At 34.1% G+C, this 21,873-nt stretch overlaps 2 protein-coding genes across 4 annotated transcripts; one reads left to right on the forward strand and one right to left on the reverse strand.

Moving 5' to 3' along the window:
* The first annotated feature begins 8,774 nt into the window (after window positions 1-8,774).
* LOC133851302 (probable sugar phosphate/phosphate translocator At3g17430) lies at window positions 8,775-14,182 on the forward strand. Of its 3 annotated transcripts, none has more exons than XM_062287665.1 (10): window positions 8,775-9,103; window positions 9,230-9,328; window positions 9,399-9,506; window positions 10,098-10,129; window positions 10,259-10,309; window positions 11,705-11,766; window positions 11,860-12,121; window positions 12,637-12,902; window positions 12,993-13,087; window positions 13,785-14,182. In XM_062287665.1, the coding sequence occupies exons 2-10, from the start codon at window positions 9,245-9,247 to the stop codon at window positions 13,965-13,967; spliced, it is 1,143 nt and encodes a 380-aa protein (XP_062143649.1). In that variant the 5' UTR covers window positions 8,775-9,103; window positions 9,230-9,244; the 3' UTR covers window positions 13,968-14,182. The 3 variants fall into 3 exon arrangements, with proteins under 3 accessions (XP_062143649.1, XP_062143640.1, XP_062143633.1); XM_062287656.1 differs by having other exon boundaries at window positions 9,235-9,328; XM_062287649.1 differs by having other exon boundaries at window positions 8,775-9,007; window positions 9,169-9,328.
* A 468-nt stretch (window positions 14,183-14,650) lies between these two features.
* LOC133851320 (novel plant SNARE 13) lies at window positions 14,651-21,327 on the reverse strand. The gene is made up of 10 exons (XM_062287677.1): window positions 20,924-21,327; window positions 18,647-18,739; window positions 18,064-18,157; window positions 17,821-17,858; window positions 17,428-17,525; window positions 16,796-16,875; window positions 16,662-16,718; window positions 16,494-16,586; window positions 16,330-16,404; window positions 14,651-15,151 (listed from the first exon to the last, which is right to left on the reverse strand). The coding sequence occupies exons 1-10, from the start codon at window positions 20,998-21,000 to the stop codon at window positions 15,053-15,055; spliced, it is 804 nt and encodes a 267-aa protein (XP_062143661.1). The 5' UTR covers window positions 21,001-21,327; the 3' UTR covers window positions 14,651-15,052.
* Between the last annotated feature and the right edge of the window lie 546 nt (window positions 21,328-21,873).

The following is a 21,873-nucleotide window of genomic DNA, read 5'->3' on the forward strand; positions in this document are numbered from 1 at the left end:
TTAAAAAAAATCAGGCATGAGTAGTAGCATCTAGGAGCAACTTAAAAGAATTTTTAACATTGCAAAGGCATCAACGTATGCCTACTTTTCCCCTTTATACAGCAACTACAAAACGAGCATTTTCAGTCATGACTATTGTCAAAATTAGGCTTCGTAACAAAATTGAAGATGATTTTTTTATTGATTATTTGATGTTATACATCGAAAGAAAAATTGCTGCAAAATTTAGTACAGATTCAATCATAGATGATTTTTGAGATACAAAAGAACGACGGGTTCATTTTGATAAATGTTTGAATTGAAAATTGAAATATATTAAGAAACAATTATGTTGTTTCTTTTCTTTTGTTTATTTTTGTTAACACCGAATGGATACTATTTTTGTTGTTGTTGTTTATATTAATTTAATATTCTTTCTTAATATATTTCTTGTTCATGTTTTGGCACATATCTATACATTTTTCATTCATGCATTTTTAGCCCATTCTGATAAAAAATTTATGGCTCCGTCCTTGCATATCGGTTTGTAAATGTGAAATGTACCATATAAACTGTCACGTAACAATTCACATGTTAGAACATTCTCTATATTAAGCTTTTTATTCAGTTTCCTTGTACGACTATAATTGATTGTCAAGTTTTCTTATTCACCACTTCTTAATCCATCTATAAATATCACTCATTGTAATGCAATTTTAATATACTTCGTTAGTAAAGACGTAGCCTTAATGGTCTTCGTCAGTCTCATTCTCTTAATTTATAATAAAAGCTGTAGTACCTCTTGATACCGTCAAATTTTATTTGGTCTCATTCTCTTAATTTATAATAAAAGCTATAGTACCTCTTGATGCCATCAAATTTTATTTGGTGGCTTCAACTTTTGTCTCTCTTGTATTTTGGTGGGATTTGATTTATTGTTATGAAGTAGCTGTTGATGGCATGCATGAAAGCAGCCCACCGATTAAGAAGTAGTCCAATTGTTATGTGTTGAGTAGCTAAGAAATAGCCCAATTCTTAAGAGGGCGGCCTACACTTTTGGATTGGGGCTCATTTCAACGTCAAATCCTTTTCAGCTTAAAGTATCCACTCATGTCTTAGTTGTATAAATTATATCCAATATCCATACCAATTGAATTTATCATTATTATTTTTATTTTTATTTGTTTCTGATTAGAATTTATAATGCAATTGAGTAATTATTGATATTATGAAACTGTTTATTGCAAATGGTTCCATTTGTTAATGCTTTTTTAACGGTGTTTTTTATTTAAAAAAATGTTATGACGTAACATAAAATCGAAGCTCATATAGAATGTTTTGTATTTTTTTAATTGTTTATTAATATTTTTGTTTTGAAAAAAAAAAAAGTGTTATCAAATAAAGTTAATTTATAATGTGAAAGAGACTTGTTTTTCTGTGAATGTAAAAATCAACTAAGTTATTTATGTGTATAAAAATTAATTTTTCTATGTATTTTTGGAAGAAGGAATCTAGTAATAAAAAATAAATAAACAAATGTTTTGCCTTATAAATTTGTGTGCTAGTCCATATTAGTGTCATGTGGCATAATGGGAGTAAAAATAAAGCAACAAAATTTAATAAGTAAATTAAATTATTTAGTAATTAACATAATAAATAGGATTAAACACACCTCTGGTCCCTGAATTTTGAAATCTTTATTTTTTAGTCCTTGAGTTTTAATTCGCATCACAGATGATATTTCAATTTTGGGAAATGACCAAATTAGTACTTCAGTAAAGTTTTCCGTCTAAAAACTAACGGCTCGCCACGTGTCAACCTTAGAAGTTAACACGTGACACCATATAAAAAATTTAAATATTAAAAAAATTAAAAAAATATCACACATTGTCATGACAGTTTTGTAAGAGACTTGTGTTTTTTGAATTCTTCAAATAAGATATTTATAGAAAGAGTAATGTTAGAAACTGTATTTTTATTTGCTCTCGCCGTTATCCGCAACGCACAGCATTGTATGTGAATCCCATCTTTGTTATCTCTTCGATTCATTCTTTTTCAACAATTCGTCTTCTTTCAGGTCTCGTTTGTGGCGAAGATGCTCTGGGGATTTGATAGCTCGTTTGATTTTGTTGATAGCTATGTCACTAGAGACGAAGGGAGGGGAGGGAAGGGGAGGTTTTGACCCTGGCCCTCCCCCTCCCCCTCATTTGAGATTTTATTTTTTAATTATAGTATATAAATAGCTAATTTTATATATTTTGGACCAAAATAATTAAGGTTGGCCTTGCCCGAAAAGAAGGGTTAGGCCACTAGTCCTATTATAATAAAAATAATTTTATACCTAAATATTAAACAGCCAAAATCTATCATGAGCAACAAGTCAAATATGTCATTAAAAAAAATCAAGCATGAGTAGTAGCATCTAGGAGCAACTTAAAAGAATTTTTAACATTGCAAAGGCATCAACGTATGCCTACTTTTCCTCTTTATACAGCAACTACAAAACGAGCATTTTCAGTCATGACTATTATCAAAATTAAGCTTCATAACAAAATTGAAGATGATTTTTTTATTGAGTATTTGATGTTATACATCGAAAGAAAAATTGCTGCAAAATTTAGTGTAGATTCAATCATAGATGATTTTTGAGATACAAAAGAACGACGGGTTCCATTTTGATAAATGTTTGAATTGAAAATTAAAATATATTAAGAAACAATTATGTTGTTTCTTTTCTTTTGTTTATTTTTGTTAACACTAAATGGATACTATTTTTTTTTTTTATTAATTTAATATTATTTCCTAATATATTTCTTGTTCATGTTTTGGCACGTATCTTTACATTTTTCATTCATGTTTTTTTGGCCCATTTCGATAAAAAAATTTATGACTCCGTCCTTGCATATCAGTTTGTAAATGTGAAATGTACCATGTAAACTGTCACGTAACAATCCACATGTTAGAACATTCTCTATATTAAGCTTTTTATTCAGTTTCCTTATACGACTATAATTGATTGTCAGGTTTTCTTATTCACCACTCCTTAATCCATCTATAAATATCACTCATTGTAATGCAATTTTAATATACTTCGTTAGTAAAGACGTAGCCCTAATGGTCTTCGTCAGTCTCATTCTCTTAATTTATAATAAAAGCTGTAGTACCTCTTGATACCGTCAAAATTTATTTGGTGGCTTCAACTTTTGTCTCTCTTGTATTTTGGTGGGATTTGATTTATTGTTATGAAGTAGCTGTTGATGGCATGAAAGCAGCCCACCGATTGAGAAGTAGTCCAATTGTCATGTGTTGAGTAGCTAAGAAATGGCCCAATTCTTAGCGGCCTACACTTTTGGATTGGGGCTCATTTCAACGTCAAATCCTTTTCAGCTTAAAGTATCCACTCATGTCTTAGTTGTATAAATTATATCCATTATCCATACCAATTGAATTTATCATTATTATTTTTATTTTTATTTGTTTCTCATTAGAATTTATAATGCAATTGAGTAATTATTGATATTATGAAACAGTTTATTGCAAATGGTTCCGTTTGTTAATGCTTTTTCAACGGTGTTTTTTATTTAAAAAAGTGTTATGATGTAACATAAAATCGAAGCTCATATAGAGTGTTTTGTGTTTTTTTAATTGTTTATTAATATTTTTGTTTTGAAAAAAAAAAAAAAATTGTTGTCAAATAAAGTTAATTTATAATGTGAGAGAGACTTGTTTTTCTGTGAATGTAAAAATCAACTAAGTTATTTATGTGTATAAAAATTAATTTTTCTATGTATTTTTGGAAGAAGGAATCTAGTAATAAAAAAAAATAAACAAATGTTTTGCCTTATAAATTTGTGTGCTAGTCCATATTAGTGTAATGTGGCATAATGGGAGTAAAAATAAAGCAACAAAATTTAATAAGTAAATTAAATTATTTTGTAATTAACATAATAAATAGGGTTAAACACACCTTTGGTCCCTGAGTTTTGAAAACTTTATTTTTTAGTCCATAAGTTTTAATTCGCATCACAGATGATATTTCAATTTTGGAAAATGACAAAATTAGTGCTTCAGTAAAGTTTTCCGTCTAAAAACTAACGGCTCGCCACGTGTCAACCTTAGAAGTTAACACGTGACACTATATAAAAAAATTAAATATTAAAAAAATTAAAAAATATCACACATTGTCGTGATAGTTTGGTAAGAGACTTGTGTTTTTTGAATTCTTCAAATAAGATATTTATAGAAAGAGTAATGTTAGAAACTGTATTTTTATTTGCTCTCGCCGTTATTCGCAACGCACAACATTGTATGTGAATCCCATCTTTGTTATCTCTTTGATTCATTCTTTTTCAACAATTCATCTTCTTTCAAGTCTCGTTTGTGGTGAAGATGCTCTAGGGATTTGATAGCTCGTTTGATTTTGTTGATAACTACGTCACTAGAGACGAAGGGAGGGGAGGGGAGGGGAGGGGAGGTTTTGACCCTGGCCCTCCCCCTCATTTGATATTTTATTTTTTAATTATAGTATATAAATAGATAATTTTATATATTTTGGACCAAAATAATTAAGGTTGGCCTTGCCCGAAAAGAAGGGTTAGGCCACTAGTCCTATTATAATAAAAATAATTTTATATCTAAATATTAAACAGCCAAAATCTATCATGAGCAACAAGTCAAATATGTCATTAAAAAAAATCAAGCATGAGTAGTAGCATCTAGGAGCAACTTAAAAGAACTTTTAACATTGCAAAGGCATCAACGTATGCCTACTTTTCCTCTTTATACAGCAACTACAAAGCGAGCATTTTCAGTCATGACTATTATCAAAATTAAGCTTCATAACAAAATTGAAGATGATTTTTTTATTGATTATTTGATGTCATACATCGAAAGAAAAATTGCTGCAAAATTGAGTGTAGATTCAATCGTAGATGATTTTTGAGATACAAAAGAACGACGGGTTCCATTTTGATAAATGTTTGAATTGAAAATTGAAATATATTAAGAAACAATTATGTTGTTTCTTTTCTTTTGTTTATTTTTGTTAACACTAAATGAAAACTTTTTTTTTTTTTATATATTAATTTAATATTATTTCCTAATATATTTCTTGTTCATGTTTTGGCACATATCTTTACATTTTTCATTCATGTTTTTTTGGCCCATTTCGATAAAAAAAATTTATGGCTTCGTCCTTACATATCAGTTTGTAAATGTGAAATGTACCATGTAAACTGTCACGTAACAATCCACATGTTAGAACATTCTCTATATTAAGCTTTTTATTTAGTTTCCTTGTAGGACTATAATTGATTTTCAGGTTTTCTTATTCACCACTCCTTAATCTCTCTATAAATATCACTACTCCTTAATCTCTCTATAAATATCACTCATTGTAATACAATTTTAATATACTTCGTTAGTAAAGACGTAGCCCTAATGGTCTTCATTAGTCTTATTCTCTTAATTTATAATAAAAGTTATAATACCTCTCGATACGGTCAAAATTTCTTTGGTGGCTTCAAGTTTTGTCTCTCTTGTATTTTGGTGGGATTTCATTTATTGTTATGAAGTAGCTGTTGATGGCATGCATGAAAGCAGCCCACCGATTGAGAAGTAGTCCAATTGTTATGTGTTGAGTAGCTAAGAAATAGCCCAATTCTTAAGAGGGCGGCCTACACCTTTGGATTGGGGCTCATTTCAACGTCAAATCCTTTTCAGCTTAAAGTATCCACTCATGTCTTAGTTATATAAATTATATCCATTATCCATACCAATTGAATTTACCATTATTATTATTATTTTTATTTGTTTATGATTAGAATTTAGGGTTAAATACATATTTGTCCACCGTGCTTTACAACCTTTATATTTTGCCCCTTTAGTTTCACTTTTTATCAAATTTGGTACCTGTGGTATATGAAAAGACGAAAATGGTACCTCCGTCTGATTTTCCATCCAAAACTAACGTCCACCCACGGCATTTTCTGTCATGTTGTTGTCTGAATGTTATTGGAAACGATGTGTAAAGAATTGGGTTCTAGGCTTCAAATTTTTAGATACCCAATGACGTGGGTGAACGTTAGTTTTGGACAGGAAATCAAACGGAAGTACTATTTCCTTCTTTTCATATACCACATGTACCAAATTTGATAAAAAGTGAAACTGAGTGAACAAAAAATAAAGGTCGTAAAGCACAGGGGACAAATATGTATTTAACCCTAGAATTTATAATGCAATTGAGTAATAATTGATATTATGAAACAGTTTATTACAAATGGTTCCATTTGTTAATGCTTTTTCAACGGTGTTTTTTATTTAAAAAAGTGTTATGAAGTAACATAAAATTGAAGCTCATATAGAGTGTTTTGTGTTTTTTTTTTTTTTTTTTTGGGAGGGAAAGTTGAACTTTCATTGATATAATCAACCATTACAACAAACATTTCAGAATACAAACATTTCAGCACTCATCCACCCTAGGTGTACAAACAATTTGAGTCAGACTCAAATAAATACAGACAGTTGCAAACTAAAAAAATTCAACCAACAGAATGGTGCCTCTGCGTTGATATACACCTTTACTTGAACAAGGAGTCGGTCACACAAACTGGGCAAAAGCCAATGATTGAATTAGTACACGCACAATGCAAACTGTCAGAGAAACCCACAACTAAATTAAATTAAAACACAGGAGAGCTCAATGGGGAATCTGTCTTCCGGGAGAGCCACCGTCAGTGGCGGCGCGTGTAACACACGCGCCGGCGCCAGAGCATCCCCTCAACCCCCAAACACCGAAAACCTCCGGTCACCACTAGCCCCACCATACACGCCGAAAAATCACACGGATTGAAGCCCCGCGCGCGCCCAAATCAGAAAGAAAGCACTGGCGCGTGAAGCCCACGCTCCGACCACCGAGAAACCCCGCGGCCGTGAAGAGCGGCAGAAGCACCGGAGACTGACAGCGAAAAAGGCTAGAAGGCGCGTGTTCACCAGAAGACGACGGAGAAACGTAGATCTAGCCACCAAAATCCGACCATGAGAAACGCAAGCCACAGAAACTCCGCCGTCGAACACACCGAGATCAACCACGCCCCTCCGACATCCTCCACAGAGAACTCTCTTGCCACCACAAAACTAAAACTAGACAAAGCAAATAAACTCCACCGGATCAACACCGAGGAGACAAAACTTCCACACCCCTAAAGGGTGGGAGACTAAACAAACACTCAAAAAACCAAAGAAACCAAAGGAGGAGGGAGGCGTGAAGCCCCCCTCCCCCACCACAAAACAGCCAAAGACGCCTCTCTCTCTCTAGAAAGTCGGGAGCTTCTCTCTCTTGTGTTTTGTGTTTTTTTAATTGTTTGTAAATAATTTTGTTTTGATAAAAAAAAGGGAAAAAAAAAAGTGTTATCAAATAAAGTTAATTTATAATGTGTAAGAGGAGAGCTGATAACCCCTCATTTTAAATATAAAATTAAAAAAATATAAAAAAGTGTTATCTGATGTGATACCAGAAGACACGTTTTTATTATTATTTTTTTGATTTAAAAACACAAAAGGTGAGGGTGGGGGACGGATTTTCGTCCCCACCAAATAATTTCCCGTGTAAGAGACTTGTTTTTCTGTGAAAGTAAAAATCAACTAAGTTATTTATGTGTATAAAAATTAATTTTTCTATGTATTTTGGAAGAAGGAATCTAGTAATAAAAAAAATAAACAAATGTTTTACCTTATAAATTTGTGTGCTAGTCCATATTAGTGTCATGTGGCATAATGGGAGTAAAAATAAAGCAACAAAATTAAATTAGTAAATTAAATTATTTAGTAATTAACATAATAAATAGGGTTAAATACACCTCTGGTCTTTGAGTTTTGAAAACTTTATTTTTTAGCTTTTGAGTTTCAATTCGCATCACAGATTATACTTCAATTTTGGAAAATGACTAAATTAGTACTTCAATAAAGTTTTTCGTCTAAAAACTAACGACTCACCATGTGTCAACCTTAGAGGTTAACACGTGGCACTATATAAAAAAATTAAATATTAAAAAATATCACACATTGTCGTGACAGTTTTGTAAGAGACTTGTGTTTTTTGAATTCTTCAAATAAGATATTTATAGAAAGAGTAATGTTGAAACTGTATTTTTATTCCATAACTATTTCACAATGCTGAAGTGACAGTCCCAACTAACTCTTGAATAAGTAACCATTCTTAAAAAATAAAAATTGAAATAATAGTTAAGACTGATACATCAACATTGTGAGATAATTGTATGATAAAAATGTATAATATAATAGACTAGTTTTATTTACTAGACTCATTTACGACTGTTATACAACTGGATGACATGGCAGTAAAGTCAATCAGATTAGTTATACATCACGTCACGTCACGTCGTCATCCAATTGTATGACAATCGTATAAGAATCTACTATGTATTTGAGATTGCAATTTCGTAGACAATAAATGCGATTTTAAACCAAATCGCAGAATATAAATCGTTTAGGAACTGCGTTTTTAAAAATGCAAAAAATCTGCTTTTTCAAATCGCAAGTAAGATGATGCTTTTTCGAAAACATAGAATTTTAAAGGCTAAACTGCGATTCTGTCAAACGCTTAACTGCGTTTTGAAAAATCATTTTTTGAAATCGCATATTTTAAAATTATTATTTAAATCACAATTTTTAAAATTACAAACTAACCTAAATAACGTTACTTAAAAAGTAAAATAATAATAATAATAATAATAATCACACTCGGAAAACGTGATGTATTCGCTGCGCGAAGACAAAGCCACAAACCAACAGAGACGGTGTCTTTTCTCTTCAATGGTAAGAGCTAAACGGAAGACGAAGGCTCACGCGCTCACTCACACGCTTTAAAGCCTTGTACAATCCACATCTTCTTTGTACTGATTTCCACGCTGTCCCACACCACGCGCCTCGTTCGTTATTCGTTTCTTCTTCTTCTTCTTCCCCGAAGACTCCTCAGCTTCTCAATCACCGGGATCTCTGAGATCAGACGGTGTGTGACTCTGTTTTCTGATTTCGTTTCAGATCGGCGACTTTTCTCTTTTGCTTGCTTTATTTGCTCTCGCCGTTATCCGCAACGCACAGCATTGTATGTGAATCCCATCTTTGTTATCTCTTCGATTCATTCTTTTTCAACAATTCGTCTTCTTTCAGGTCTCGTTTGTGGCGAAGATGCTATAGGGATTTGATAGCTCGTTTGATTTTGTTGTGCAAGGAAAGGAAGAAGAAAATGATTAACAAAACGCTCGTTTTGACTTACCTGTACCTGCTAATCTACATTTTGCTTTCCTCCGGGGTCATATTGTACAACAAGGTACTGAATTTCTATTTCGCTACCGTTTGTGTTTGTGCGTGTGTTTATGTGAATGATTTGTTGGCTGCAGTGGGTTCTGTCTCCGAAATACTTCGACTTTCCGTTTCCTATAACGCTCACAATGATCCACATGGGGTTTTCCGGAGCCGTGGCGTTTTTGCTTGTTCGCGTTTTCAAGGTAATGGGTTTCTTCTCATGCTGGGAGTATGACATTGTTGATGTTAGATGTGCTTTCTTACTTCACGTGATGCTAGGCACAAGTAGCTACAAGTATCAGTCAGCTGCCACAGTTAAGCATGTTTTGGGCGGTGTTAGTTGTTCCCATTTTTAGAAACTTATAGAGCCTCAAATTGTGAGACTGAATGGAGACCATGGGTGTAAAGGCGTGGCCTATGACAATGTTCCCAACATTGTATGTTGTGGTTCTAAAAGAGCAATTTTGAGGTCCTTAATTGTTCTTCTTTTCTGTGGTATATTTGTTCTCCGAGTTACTTTTCTTGTCGCTCATACCATGAAGCTATAATTTGTACACATATGACTTGTCACCTATGCTGCGAAATGCATGATTCCAATACTTATGGTGGTCTTCTGTACGTTAGCATTCTTATGCATGAATGAAATGTGGAGTTCAAATCTATAAAATGATATTTTCCGGCCTTTTTTTTTAGGTGGGGGGTTGGGTCCGTTGGGTTTTTTCTTCTTTTCTTTCTTTTAATGTTTTCCTTTTAAGTTTTCAAATTGATATAGTTAGATTATTTTGAATGTGCAGGTTGTAACTCCTGTCAAAATGACATTTGAAATGTAAGTGTATAGTTTCTCAACTTCCTCCCACGCCCCCCCGCCCCCGGCGTTCCTTTTCTGTTGTTATAATTCTTTTTCTCTGCTTCATTTGTCCAGTTTCTCTTCCTAATTTTTTGTTTGGGTGGACAGATATGCAACATGTGTGATACCAATAAGTGCCTTCTTTGCATCAAGTCTTTGGTAAGCACTAAAATCTAACAGAGCGGACCTCTTGCTTGGCATGTGACTTGGTGATTCTATCATTGAGGAGGCATGAATATGTATATCATGTATTTATTTTGTCTGTGTTCACTATCAGGGGGGAAATCCTTGAATTTTCTTGTTAGATCTGATGTTTGAAATTGGTTTTTGTGAATATACGTACAACTATAAGCAGTTTAAGGTCTCTCAACAATATGTATATGATACTTCAGATAGTTTTTATTGATGTTCTATGACCAAAACTGGAATGCCTGCTTACATTCTCTGCTGTGGATTTTACCAAAAGTATTGGGTGATAGCTTATACCATGAAGCTTTGGTTTTTTTTTTTTTTTTTTTTTTCGTACATAGGTATTCTTTCAGCTTTTTCAGGTATTGAAGCAGCTTTGGACTTTGAGGTTTTATAAATTGATATTGCTTCACTTTTAGGTTTTGAAGCTAAGCTAAAATTGTAAAATGGCCTCTGCCTTGATACTAATGAATGTGGAGATAATAGCAGATTGGACCTTGTGTGAATCCATTACATTCATGATTATTTTGAGTCACAGTTTCATTGCAGATGCAACTCCCTGAGTCGCGTGTTATGTTGTTCAGTTTGTCTTGGTTGAGCTTGGATCTAGATCAAGTGAACTGAACCACTGAAGTTTGATCTGAGTGTGTAGCCTATCTAAGCAAGCATAGTTTATTTTGATTTGGCTGAGCTAGAGCTTGCGACCACGCTTACTTGTTAGCGCTACATTTCTAAATGTGTCTAAACCCAGCAAATCTTACCTATTCCCATGAAAATTTGGAGCTATATTGAATGTTTGTAGTTCACTATGCCCTCTAGTGAGCGGGAGCTTTACTGTCATCAAGCAAGATAGTCTTAAGGTTCTCTAAATAAATTATAATTTGCTTGCTTGTTGAGGCTGGATTATCATCAATTTGGTTTGTTATGCGCAGTATTGCTGAATCTTTGTTACTTTCCAAAAAAAAGTATTGCTGAATCTTTGTCAAGTCATAAATGATTTTGAAGATTAATACTTTTTTCTTTCTTTCTTTCTTTCCTTTGTGTTTCTGTAGTTGCTCGTAATTCGCAATTGCTCTTCTGTTCTGAAGCTTTCCTCAATGATTCTTTCATAGAGAGCAAATTTCCTGTTTTTAATTTTTATTTAAAAAAAGCCTTTTCGGTATGGTTGTGTTTCAGAAGATAACTTTGGTGCTATAAGGTCCATCACTACCTTATCTGGGGTTCGGACAGTTATGCCTTATTACCAGTAGTCAGGTCTTCATAAATGGTCTTAAGGTTTTTAGAGGAATGATGTGTGTTGGAGGGGTTCCTCTTCATAAAAAAAAAATGTGTTCGACTTTTTTTTTTCTCCTCTTCTCATGACAGGTTTGGTAACACTGCTTACTTGCACATTTCTGTGGCCTTCATCCAGATGCTCAAAGCCTTAAGTATGTGTGGAGAAACTGCATATGTTTTACTATCATGATAATGTTCTTTGACTCTACTAAATGGCTACTTACATGTGAATTTGGATGTTTCAGTGCCTGTGGCAACATTCATGATGGCTGTCATGTGTGGCACTGACAAGCCAAGGTGTGACATATTCTTGAACACGGTGCTGGTCAGTGTTGGAGTTGTCATTTCCTCGTATGGGGAGATTCATTTTAATGTAGTTGGTACAGCATACCAGGTTACAGGCATCTTTGCAGAAGCTCTTAGGCTTGTCTTAACACAAGTCCTTCTTCAAAAGAAGGGCCTGACTCTAAATCCCATCACCAGCTTATATTACATAGCTCCGTGCAGGTACTTTGTTTTGAAGCTTCTGGGTTTATTTTCTCTAGAAAGCAACATATTTTTATGATTGCCTGTATGATATATAGATGGTGAACAATATAAGTAAAGGCATTACCTTTTAAGCCATAGGTTAATATTGATCGGACATTGTAACTTGATTTATAGAGATTTTGGTTATGTGGTGATTGACATCCATTATTTATTTGTTGTGTCCAGAAATCATATAATTTCTAAATAGTGCAATTTATATTGCATGAAATATACTTTTTTAGTGGACAAACAATTGTGTTGGTCTTTAGTAGCTATTTACATTATCCATCCCTAAGACATTAACAAGAAAAAAAAAACAAAAAAAAAGAGAGACGAAGAAAAAAGATACATCTGTGAGACCATGTGACTTTCTTTATTTGTTCCTTTTTCATAAATGGTTTTTTTAAAGCCTTCCAATGATGGTAAAGTGAAAAGAACAGACGGTGAATACTATTGCATGAGCTTCTCACTTGTTGATACTTTGTTATTTGCAGTTTTATGTTTTTGTTTGTGCCTTGGTGTTTACTGGAGAAGCCTGGGATGCAAGTTTCACAGAATCAGTTTAACTTCTGGATCTTTTTCTCCAATGCTCTTTGTGCTTTGGCCCTGAACTTCTCCATTTTCTTAGTAATTGGCAGAACAGGAGCAGTTACCATTCGGGTAGCTGGTGTTCTGAAAGACTGGATATTGATAGCCCTTTCAACTGTCATATTTCCAGAGTCCACAATAACAGGGCTGAATATAATTGGCTATGCAATTGGTAAATCTCCACTCATATGAAGTGCAAGCTTTCAATCGCAGACACATTTTCTACTTTTAAAACTCATTAAAATTCTTTTGTACTCTGCAGCACTATGTGGTGTTGTCATGTACAATTACATAAAGGTCAAGGATGTTCGAGCATCTCAACAATCTGTTGAAGGTCTTCCTGAAAGAATGACAAAGGTCAATCTCATGGATTATCCTTGATATATTAATGTTTATGAATATAATTTGTTCTTTCATCAAAGTTTATCCTATACCATAAACTTTGCTTTCTCAATGACAATGCATTGAAATGTTCATAGAATTATCACGTGCTTGAAACAATGAAGTCTGATGTGTTTAATTTAATATGCTTGGTGAGCTCGTATAATTCATTCATGAAGCCAACTTGTAAGAATGTCAGTCTATAGGAATATGAATCTTGTGATTGGAAAATGTTATTCAAAAATTCAAATTAGCAGCTTGGTTTATATTGACTCTCCTTAAGCTGTATTGACGCTTTATTGGCTGGAAAACACTGAAATCTCTCTCTGTAGTAGACTTCTGTTCAAGAATGCTATGCCAACCAAAGGATATTGATTATGTTCAATCCCGGTTAAACACTTAAACCTAATCCTCGATTCTGAACTGCTAATCAGTGAATCAATGATGTAATTTGCCACAAAGTATGTATATAATGTATGCTCAATCTTAATAATGCATTTGGGATTTCTAGCTGGTTACTTAACGATATGTAGCAATAGCCTTATACTATATGGATAATTATTATTCTTTTTTTTCCTGTTAATTGTCACCATTTTGAGATGCTATCTACAGATTATAATGTTAAATGATATCAACCCTCTAACAGCTGTGTTTTTCATATTGGTTAATACAGGATTGGAAGTTGGAGAAGAAGTCATCTGACATATTTGTGCCTAGTAATATCAGTGATAGCAGCAGGGGAAGCAGTGGAGGGAATGGTGCTGCCTCCGATTCGAATGTTGATGAAGAAGCACCTCTGCTTTCAACATCAAGATTATCTCATATCGGGCGTACACAAATCGTGCGTGATTCGTGACAGCCTAAATGTAGGTTGATGTTAGAGAAACAAGTAGATGAAACCAGTTCAAGTGCACCTACTCCTCCATTCTTTCCAGGCAATAGATTTACATATTGAGAGCAAAGGCAATTCATTTGTAGCATGTGTATTGTTTGTTGATTTGCCAATCTTTGAGTTCGGTAATGGACGAATTGACCATAATATAATCAAGGCTCTTTGATTTTGGTAACAAATTTTTGTATCTCCCCTTAAAACCCCAAGCATTCACAATCATCGGGGAAGGATTCCTCAGAAAATAAGGATTAGGAAAACCTTTTCATGCATGAGGAAGGTCCTTAGAAAAGGAAAGAAGATGAAAGTAGCATTCATTCTCAACCAGATCTTCGATGCCATTACCCCTTTGAATGGTACTCTCAAGATTGTAGCTATAGTGCCAAGGAGAGTACACGAGCTACAATGGAAGCTCAATTGAATGTATCTTGATGGAATAATGTTAGAAATCGCATTTTTATCTTACAATTATTTTATAATAATGTACTCCGGGTCGCCCCTCACACTTTTAATGAGATTGGCTTATTACTTATAAAATATTAAAAAAGAAAAAGAAATAAAGAATAAGCTATTTCATAATACCGACACAGAGGCAATTCCAACCAACCCTAGAATGTGGGGAGTAAATTGAAAAGGATCAACTCACAACATACAACATATAATGGATTTCTGGAGGTAAAGAGTCCAGACTAATTTTATACAACACATGCCAATACCCATGGCCAGCCACCAGAAAATAAAATAGCGTGTATACATATGAGAAGACCATACATCTCCTTTCAAGGGAAACATAAGAGTGGAATTTCACAGCAGAGTTATCTTTCTAGATTACAGTGGTCTTGAAAGGTTTACAGAAAGAACCATTCATTCAAAACAAAGCAAAATGGGCTCGCATGTGATTTACACATAAAAGAGAATCATAAACAGGATATGCACATATCAGGCAAGAATGGATAAAATTAAAGAAAATTTAAAAACAAGTGACGCGCAGGCCCTCTGACCTCCCTTCATGAATCATAACTGGGTGGGAAAACTGCTATGAAATGAGGAATCTAATCAAAATGTTCTGCAGCCCACAAAAGCCTCCTTGAGGGAACTGGAGGTGCCAATCCCGGGATGTCCCTGATATTTTTGTTACTGGGGTTCACAATCTGAAGATTTATACAACAGAGAAATATGCAGGGTTAGTGCCAGCATTGGTGTCCATATCAACATGCGCATTAATATGCTAGCCTAGGTTTACAGGACTGAAATATGATATTGAAGATAGGTATTATTAATTTTCCACACTATGCTAGCTTTCATGACATTCCATGCCACAAAGGAAATTTAAAGAAAAGAACCACCACCATCAAGTAACAGCGAAGGTGTTCAAATCAAAGCAATATGGAATTTGAAATTATTCATCCAAAAAAAAAAATATGGAATTTGAAATTTCTAGATACTCTTCCCCCCCCCCACCCAAAATCTTCAAAATATTATTTCCAAGTGTTGGATATAATTTTTTGTTTTCCTTTCAGATTATTGAACCTGAGATTCATGTTAATATTATATTCATAACTAGGCAGAATTTTGACCTTGGACAATCTTAGGAAGAGGAACTTAATTATTGTGGATAGATGCTGTCTTTGCAAGCGGGATGGGGAATCAGTGGACCATATTCTTCTGCATTGCGATCTGGCTTCAGCTCTATGGAATAACATTTTCTCCCGCTTTGGTATTTTGTGGGTCATGCCTAGGAGCGTGCTTGACTTAGTTGCTTGTTGGTGGAAGTCTGGGAGATCTGGGAGCGCTACTTCTTGGAAGATGGTGCCTATTTGCCTTTTTTGGTGTATTTGGAGAGAAAGAAACCTTGGGTGTTTTGAGAATCTAGAAAGCTACCTAGAGGAGGTGCTAGAGTTGTTTCTCCATACCTTGTATGTCTGGTCAATGGCTTATTTGTACCCTTTATCTATCAGCTTTGCTGAATTTCTTGCTTCTTTTTCGCTTTCTAGTTAGGTGTTTCCTGTTGTATACTTCTAATGTACGTAAGGGCACCTTACGCTTTCAATAAAACTATCATTACTTATCAAAAAAAATATATTATATTCATATATAGGCTTACTTCACTTGCATCTTTATTTTTATTTTTTGTCTTCTTCCTTTAAGGATGCTTTACCAAAACAAACCATAGAAAAAAAGAAAACTGTTTTGATGTCTCCATTACTCAAATTCATTAAAAGGTGCATTAGTAGGGACCATAACAAGTTGGTCCATGAATTCCAAAAATATAGAAAGTTTACATACGACAAAGAAGAATAGTGCACTATAAGTGAATTTAAGAGATTACCTTGACAATAATAATGGCTATTACACCACAGACAATAAGGAATAGAAAAAGCATGATGCATTTGTCTGTAGCCACCTGAAATAGATAAATAAAGAGATTTAGTTTTTACAAAGATAAATGGAAAACAAGTTGCATTCAAATGGGGTTGGGAAGAAAGAACTAACCTGCCTACCAATCTCCTTCACAAGCTGGGAGGCCTTCTTAATTGAGAAGTTAATTGTATCCAGCTCATTAACAATACGGCCCATTTGTTCAGTCTGCCAAATATCGGATCAGAGAACAGAAGGCTAAAAGAAGAATAATCATTGAGATCACCGATTTGTTATACTTACTTGGCCCTTTAATGTAACAGCAGTTTGAGTTCCCACTTCAACTGTTTGTTCCACAACCTAAGGATGAATTTCAAGAGTTCAAAACACAAGCAACAGAAACATTTGAGCTAATTCATGTTTCAAAAGCTATTCACCTTTTTAGTTCGTTCAATGGCCTGATCAGTCTCATCCATTGTCCTCGTCCCAGCATTTATAAGTTCTTGATTAGACATAGCTACAGGGCAAGACATGTAAAAGTTGTTAAATAGACTTCTTCTCTGCAAAGCATGAAAGAAACAAATCCATACATGCATACACGGATATAAATCCAGGGTTATATAATCTTTGAAATGTTTAATTCATGTTTATTTTGTTGTCAGATGAAGTTTGAGCAACTCAATACAATCTGTCAAATAAAACATCATCATTGTAATAGTGTGTTGTTTAGTGTGTGCTGCGAAAGGAACTCATGAAAGCCATTTAACAATGAGGGGAGACTTGGAAAAGTTCTTTTCTTTAGTTTGGTAGGTTCTCTAATGTCAACAAGTAGATCGAACATTTGAACTATTTGATAGGTCTCAATTGGAAATAATGATTCTAACAAATAGCTAACCAAACTTTATTACACACTAGTTCTATGATCAAAACTGCTATCAAATTGGATGTATTTCCATAGGTACTAACAGAAATCATATTCATCAAGGGAACACATTAGCAGGTCTTTCGCCCCAAGTAGTAATATCAAACAAGTTGGGACTAATCTGTGAATCGGAGAGAGAGGTCTCACATGATGCTACTTGGACATTGTCATCAGCCGTAGGTTCACTAACTCCTGCTCCCCCATCAAAGAGTTCAACTCTCTTATTACCAAGGGTATTCATATACCTGCAGTTCAGCCAAAAAGACTATGATATACATATTTGAAGGCCATGAAAACCCAACCAACAGATGAAAAATGAACAGAAATTTCGTTTGATTTGCTGATTGAATTCTACAACCAACTGATTTGTTATTTTTTTTTTCAAATTATTAATCAGCTGTCAAATTACACAACTGAAAAACTCACCTATGCTTATAAATTCATGGTTCAAGTAGCATCATTGTAAAACAAAAATTTGACACAAGACAACTCTGATCCAAACTCATAACCTCTAAAAAGAAAATGGATAAGTCAACTTACGTTTTTCTCAATGCCACATATGAATTCAGCTCTTTGACCTGCAAATGTAAAGTAATGCGAAATGAGGCAGAGTTTCATAAGCAAAAACACAGAAAGTATAAAAGAAATAAGCAGGACCATAGCAAAGAAATAAGCAGCCCATCATTTCATAAAATGTATGACAGACCTTGAATGAATGTGTCTCCATTTTGCATGTGTATATTCATGTCATGAATGCAAAAATAAAAGGTTCCAAATACTGACCATAGACTGCTTCTCATCATTGAGTTGCTTGTTAACCTCGGGAGGATTTTTGCCCTCCTCATCTTTAAGTTCACGATCAAACTCCTTGACTAATCTGAACCGATATATTAAAAAATAAGACTTCGTAATATCCTGAATATACACTAAACATAGAATTTCTGAACGATTATTCTTAATTCTTTTCTTTGTTAATTTTTTTTTTCATACGTTGCGAATTGTCAAGAATTGACTCTTTTCTATCCCCACACCATAGGCTTAGGGCATGGCAGAAAGGTGCCAACACTCTAATCACATGAAAACAAGTGAAGCTCTCATCCACCCAGGTCTTAGTCATCTTTCTTGACAGAATTATTTTTAGAATGCCAAAGTGACCTTCTGAGATTTTTGTTTTACAAAGAAAAGTTCATTTTAAAATTTGAGATAAAACTGTGTTTGGTGGGGGCTGCATTATGTTCCAGAGTTCACCTTCTCTTTGAACTTTTTTGTAGGCAAAAGGAAACAATAATATGCTATACATATAAAATATTCAAAACCTCCATTCCTTGAAAATACATGAACAGAGATGAGAAACTGAATGGCATACCTTTTACACTCTCTCATCCTTCCCGTAAGTTCTTCCAGTTGTTTACTTTGTCTATTGGAGTCTTTGATCTTATCCAGCCTCTGGAATCCATTTCTGAATGCAAAGAGTAAAACACCATCATAAATTATAACACAATCATACAAGCAATGTACCCTGATGGTCGTTGAAACGACGCCAAGTATCCATCTTGTGGCTCCTAAACAACAGGGACGACTGACAATCAACTAAACTACTACTCTGTAAAGAATCGGATAAATAAATCTTTTAAAACCAATAATGATACATGGTCTGCAGTGATCATGTATATGTGCAATCGGAAGCAAGTAAACAAGAGGTATGACAGAGTAAACAGCATTCAAGAGTAATAAAAAATGGCTACATCTACAGAAACACGGAATATAATAGTTCAACCATCATAACATATCAATTTACTCATTTAAATAAACCCAAACACTTAGCAACTGGAAAGAACTAGTGATCCTAACCTCCAAACTCACCCAAATAGAACAGTAAACTAAGAAAGCAAGTTCCAGAGGATTAAAATTGAATTAAATCATATATTTCATAGTACTTCAATTTACAAGAGGAACATATTGATTCGATGCTTTCATGGTGTCCATGTAACGACCCAAGAAAAGAGTTAGTCACATTTGTGCTTTCATCCCAAAAGAACTAGTCAATTTTGAGCATCCCTAGAATCACTTATAAAACCCAATTTCACCTAATAAGTAAGCAATGTGAGACTTAGCACCCATGAGTATCTTTCTAAACACCCCACTCTATGTTTGCTACTGATCTTCCCAATATGGTACTGGAGTCTTACAATATCCCCTCCTTAAATCCCTGATGTCCTTGTCAGGGCCACATTATGCGGTGTTCCTGTACCACATGTGTTACTAGATAGCTCCGATACCATTTGTAATGACCCAGAGAAAACATTAACCACATTTGCACTATTACCCCAAAAGACTAGTCCATTTGAAGTTTCTTTAGAATCACTTATAAAACCCAGTTTCACCTATAGTAAGCAATGTGGGTCTTAGCAATCATGAGTGTCTTTATAGACAACCCACTTTATGTGAGCTACTCATTTTTTCAATATGGGACCAAGGTGTTGCAGTCCTAAATGGAGATAATAAACTGACAGCTTTCTAGTGGGCATAGAAATAATTATATACTCTGGAACATCATTGTCCTTTTAAGAAAATATAAAAAGAATTCAAGAATTGGTCAACCAAAAAATTTAACATGTTAAATGTAGATGGTTACTTCATAAATAATAGTGAAGGTTGCAAGATCCTTTGGAATAAACATGGCCCAGTTCTTTTATTTTTGTTTGAGATAGCACTCTTCTAATTTGGGCTCTAATTGAACTATAAAAACTTACCTGTACAAAAACTTAGATGTATGAAACCAACAAAAACAAAGATAACGTAAAAGACCTAAATACTGAAAGATGCACTTCAGTTTGATCTATCCAAGGCACATTAACCTTAATACTAATGTACCACTGTACAAACAATTGAAAACTGCACCCTGGAGTTTATATGCCCTTGTACTAGATTTTCCTTGTCCATTAGGCTCTGTCATATGATTATTACTGATCCAATTCAACCCATCTAACTGTTCCAGAAAAAATCCTCTACAACTTTTAAAAGCCCAGCCTACACATTTTTATAATTGTAGCAGCAGTAAAAAATATGAGAGCCTCAGGCATAAGCATGGGCTCTCCTTCTGGAAAGTTGGCTGCCTTTGTCAATGACTGATAACCCAAAGACATCCACGATACACGTTCTATTAACAACCCACCAAACTAACATCTTCGACATTCCAAAATGGACATATTGGCAGCTAGGAGAGCACAATATTACTCAGCATCAAGCTGGAAATCATTTTGACATTGCAATGAGGTAACCATTCTCGGGAATAAGAATACCCAGTAGCTAAGAGATCACCATCTTTCAGCACTAAAATCATTCCATAATGGCCCCAGTATATGTCACTCAAAGAGCCAAATGGCCTCTTATATTTATCCCTACAACACCAAATTCAAATCCTAAATTGAATGTCTAATAAAAAAAAAGAAATCTGCGAAATGAATAAACCAATTCCATAGCAAAAATCAGCTACACGTTTTCCCCTGCTTTGAGTTCTCGTACATTAAATCGACAGAATAATCAAACCCATGCTTTCAATTAAAGCTAGATCCCAAGATTCACAATCACATTACAATAACCATACAAACCACACACACACACACACAGATGGGGAACATACGCTAGGGCTCGGAAATTATCGCGGATTTCACCGTGGATCTGCTCCAACTGAGGGCCCATCGGCAAGTCGCTCGCCATTGTCGCCGGAGACTAACAAAAATTTCCGGCGAGCCGATCCCCCGACAAACCCTCCCAACTTTACCGATTTGAAATCAATAACCCTTTTGCTTCACTGCCAAATAGAGGTTGATGGAGGCTTTGGGAGAAAAGAACAATAACAACAAAAACCCTAATAGTAGATAATTCAGGTTCTGGTTCTCAAAATATTTGAAAAAAAGATAGAAAAGGAAATTGAAATGATCGAGGGCAAAGAGAAATGCAAAGAGAATTTTCGGAAGGCGTGGAACGAAGAGAAAGCAGCAGAGGACAGATAGAGAATCGCTGTCTGGAAATGGTTTATTTATTTTATTATTATTATTGGTTTGCAATGCCTTTTTTATTAAGCATCTAAAACTATGATTTCCTCTGGGGTAGCTTGCTTTGTCTAATTTGACCCGATAAGGTTATTAGTTTCATCAGATCGTGAGAAAATACAATCTCGCGAGCAATTGGTTTTCATCTGATTACTATTTTTTAAATTTCAAACTTCTTAATAATTCTCTTATTCAGACACTTATTAACAAAAAAAAAATTAAAGAAAAAAAATCTCTTATTCAGACCTTTAGTAACCATGTTAATTAAGTTAAGAGAAAATTAAAAATTATGAGATTATAATGAATTAATTTATTCAGATCCTCTTTTTTTTTTTGGTATTTTTTAAGAGTGAAATAATTCAAATCAAACGAGTCATCCGTGTAACATTACTCTGATTCCTTAAAATAAAAAAAAAAATTAAAAAAAAATGGTTTCAGAAATTTCAATTAAGCCTATTAAGAGTGCGTTTAAAATTGTGATTTCGTAGACAGAAAGCAAGTGCAATTTTAAACAAAATCGTATCAAATGAATCGTTTG

Source organism: Alnus glutinosa, chromosome 1 (genome assembly GCF_958979055.1).
Source record: "Alnus glutinosa chromosome 1, dhAlnGlut1.1, whole genome shotgun sequence".
In the NCBI taxonomy this organism is placed as follows: Eukaryota; Viridiplantae; Streptophyta; class Magnoliopsida; order Fagales; family Betulaceae; genus Alnus; species Alnus glutinosa.

Coding starts and splice junctions, on each gene's coding strand:
- LOC133851302 (XM_062287665.1), top strand. CDS start 9,245: ATGATTAACAAAACGCTCGTTTTGACTTACCTGTACCTGCTAATCTAC. Junction 11,767..11,859: donor CCAGATGCTCAAAGCCTTAA/GTATGTGTGGAG, acceptor TGGATGTTTCAG/TGCCTGTGGCAACATTCATG. Junction 12,122..12,636: donor TATTACATAGCTCCGTGCAG/GTACTTTGTTTT, acceptor TGTTATTTGCAG/TTTTATGTTTTTGTTTGTGC.
- LOC133851320 (XM_062287677.1), bottom strand. CDS start 21,000: ATGGCGAGCGACTTGCCGATGGGCCCTCAGTTGGAGCAGATCCACGGT. Junction 16,876..17,427: donor CAATGTCCAAGTAGCATCAT/GTGAGACCTCTC, acceptor CTTGCCCTGTAG/CTATGTCTAATCAAGAACTT. Junction 16,587..16,661: donor CTGTTACATTAAAGGGCCAA/GTAAGTATAACA, acceptor GATATTTGGCAG/ACTGAACAAATGGGCCGTAT.